General features: G+C 45.0%; 1 protein-coding gene across 3 annotated transcripts in view; it reads left to right on the top strand.

Moving 5' to 3' along the window:
- The window catches only part of LOC127006915 (roundabout homolog 2-like), a 117,419-nt gene that overhangs the window by 40,499 nt on the left and 74,420 nt on the right, over window positions 1-2,500 (top strand). For all 3 annotated transcript variants that reach the window (XM_050877259.1, XM_050877258.1, XM_050877260.1), the window contains exon 3: window positions 557-744. In XM_050877259.1, coding sequence (XP_050733216.1) covers window positions 557-744 — 188 coding nt within the window. The remainder of the gene's footprint in view (window positions 1-556; window positions 745-2,500) is intronic.

Raw genomic sequence — 2,500 nt, 5'->3', positions numbered from 1 at the left:
CTTCCTTCCTTTTCTCCCCATGCAGTCCGCTCCTTCCTCCCATCCTCTCTCTATTTATCTCTCTTCTCTTTTTCTCCTTCTCTTTCCTTCCTTCCCTATTCTTCTCTCTCTTTTCTCAGTTATCTTCCCTTCCTTCCCTCTCCTTCTCTCTCTTCTCTTCTTCCTTTACTTCTCCTCCTCTTTCCTTCTCTTTCTCTTCTCCTCTTTCTCTTTCCTTGCCTATCGTTCTCTCTCTCTCTTTTCTCTCTCTCCCTTCTCGTCCCTTCCTTCCCTTTCCTTCTCTCTTCTTTCTTCCTTTACTCCTCCTCCTCTTTCCTTCCCTCTCTCTCTCTTTCCTTCCCTATCATTCTCTCTCTCTTTTCTCTTCCCTTCCTTTCCTTTCCCTCTCTCTCATCTCTTACTTCCTTTCCTTTTCCTCCTCTCTCCATCCTTTCCTTTCTACAAACATCATATTCACCTCATCATCATCATCTGTCATATTCATTTCACCATTCTTTAGTCATATTCACCATTATTTAGTCATTTTTAACTAACCATGTAATTTCTCCATCACCAGGGACGGGCAGACAGTCACCACCTCGGCAGACGACCCGCTCTCCCATCGCGTGCTCTTCCCTTCCGGCTCGCTGTTCTTCCTCTCCACAAAAGCCGGGAAGAAGGACACGGACAGCGGAACCTACACCTGCACGGCCGCTAATGTCCACGGCGCGGCCACCTCCAGGAACGCCACGCTCATCATTGCAAGTAAGTGTCTGGTGTATACTCTATTTGGACTCGGATTGGTGATAGCGTTTTCTTAGCGCACGTGGACTTGACTGCGAAGAAATGTACTTGAAATCAAACCTTGTGGATAGAGAGGAGGAGGTGGTGGTGGTGGTGTAGGTGGTGGTGTTGAAAGGTGGTGATGGGAAAGATATGGAGGAGAGAAAGGTATAGGAAAAGAGAGAGAGAGGAAAAGAGTATCAGAGAGAGAAAGAACGAAGGAAAGAAGGAAGGAAGAGAAGAAATGGGAGAGAGGAGAAGGTGAAAAGGGATGGTTAAGTTGAGAAATAACAGAATAAGAAAGAAAAAAAAGAGAAAGGGAGAGAAAGAAAGAATGAAGGAAAAGAAGATTAAAAAAGAAAGGAAGGAAGAAAGAAATATGAATAAGCGGATAGAGAGAGAGAGAGAGAGAGAGAGAGAGAGAGAGAGAGAGAGAGAGAGAGAGAGAGAGAGAGAGAGAGAGAGAGAGAGAGAGAGAGAGAGAGAGAATCCGCCCAAAACAACACACAAATGAAAGACACACACACACACACACACACACACACACACACACACACACACACACACACACACACACACACACACACACACATACATACATACATACATACATACATATTCCCACCGTAAGAGAAAAAATATTATCTTTTTCTCTTTCCTCCACAAAATCTCTCCTCCCATCTTTCCTCCCCTCTTCTGAAAATCCCTCCAACTTAGTAATTCTTTCCTCCAGTTCCCAGCGGAGAGAAGAGGGACAGTAAGAGAGAGAGAGAGAGAGAGAGAGAGAGAGAGAGAGAGAGAGAGAGAGAGAGAGAGAGAGAGAGAGAGAGAGAGAGAGAGAGAGAGAGAGAGAGAGAGAGAGAGAGAGAGAGAGAGAGAGAGAGAGAGAGAGAGAGAGAGAGGAAGAAGAGAAATGAGAGAGAAAGACAAAATTGGATAAAGAAAGAAAGTAAGGAAGAGAGAGAGAGAGAGAGAGAGAGAGAGAGAGAGAGAGAGAGAGAGAGAGAGAGAGAGAGAGAGAGAGAAAGTCACCTGTTGTACTGAAATTGTTACCTGTGATTAAAGGGATTCTTCTCCTCCTCCTCCTCCTCCTCCTCCTCCTCCTCCATAAAAATACATTGCAGTTTAAGAGAAAAAGAATCAATAATTAGATTTGGACCCGTGAGAGAGAGAGAGAGAGAGAGCAAACTAATTAGCAACATTCCAAAGGTCAGATTAAATGGTCGCTTCCCTCGCCTCGTTTTCTTTGTGAGAGAGGAATTACTTTGGGTGACTATAGCACTCTCTCTCTCTCCTTCCTTTCGCTCCTCTTCCTTCTTCTCTCCGTCTGTATTTTTTTTCGTTCTTTACGTTATGGCGCGGGCAAGTGTTTATAGTGGCGCCATCTTGCTTGGGTCATTGTGCCTCCCGGAGCTCATCTTTCAGCCAGTTTTTAGAGAGATTCTAGAGTCCGGGTTGACAGGTGTTCTTCAGGGCATCCTATGGGTAGTCTTGGGACACTCGGCGTTGACAAAAATCCCATATGTGGCGTCGGGCAGGACTTGAGCCGGCATCCTCCTGGTCACGGCGCCGGCACGCTAACCACTCAGCCATCGCCTCCCCTCCTTTTTTACAGCAAAGGAGACAGTTCAAGGAAAAAAAAAAAGGAGACAATAATGAAAAAAAAACGCTACTCTTTGCTATATATATTATACTTTATGCCTTAGACCTAGTCCATTTAAGAACATAAGAACGTAAG

Source organism: Eriocheir sinensis, chromosome 34 (genome assembly GCF_024679095.1).
Source record: "Eriocheir sinensis breed Jianghai 21 chromosome 34, ASM2467909v1, whole genome shotgun sequence".
Lineage (NCBI taxonomy): Eukaryota > Metazoa > Arthropoda > Malacostraca > Decapoda > Varunidae > Eriocheir > Eriocheir sinensis.
This window is presented reverse-complemented; position numbering and strand designations above follow the sequence as displayed.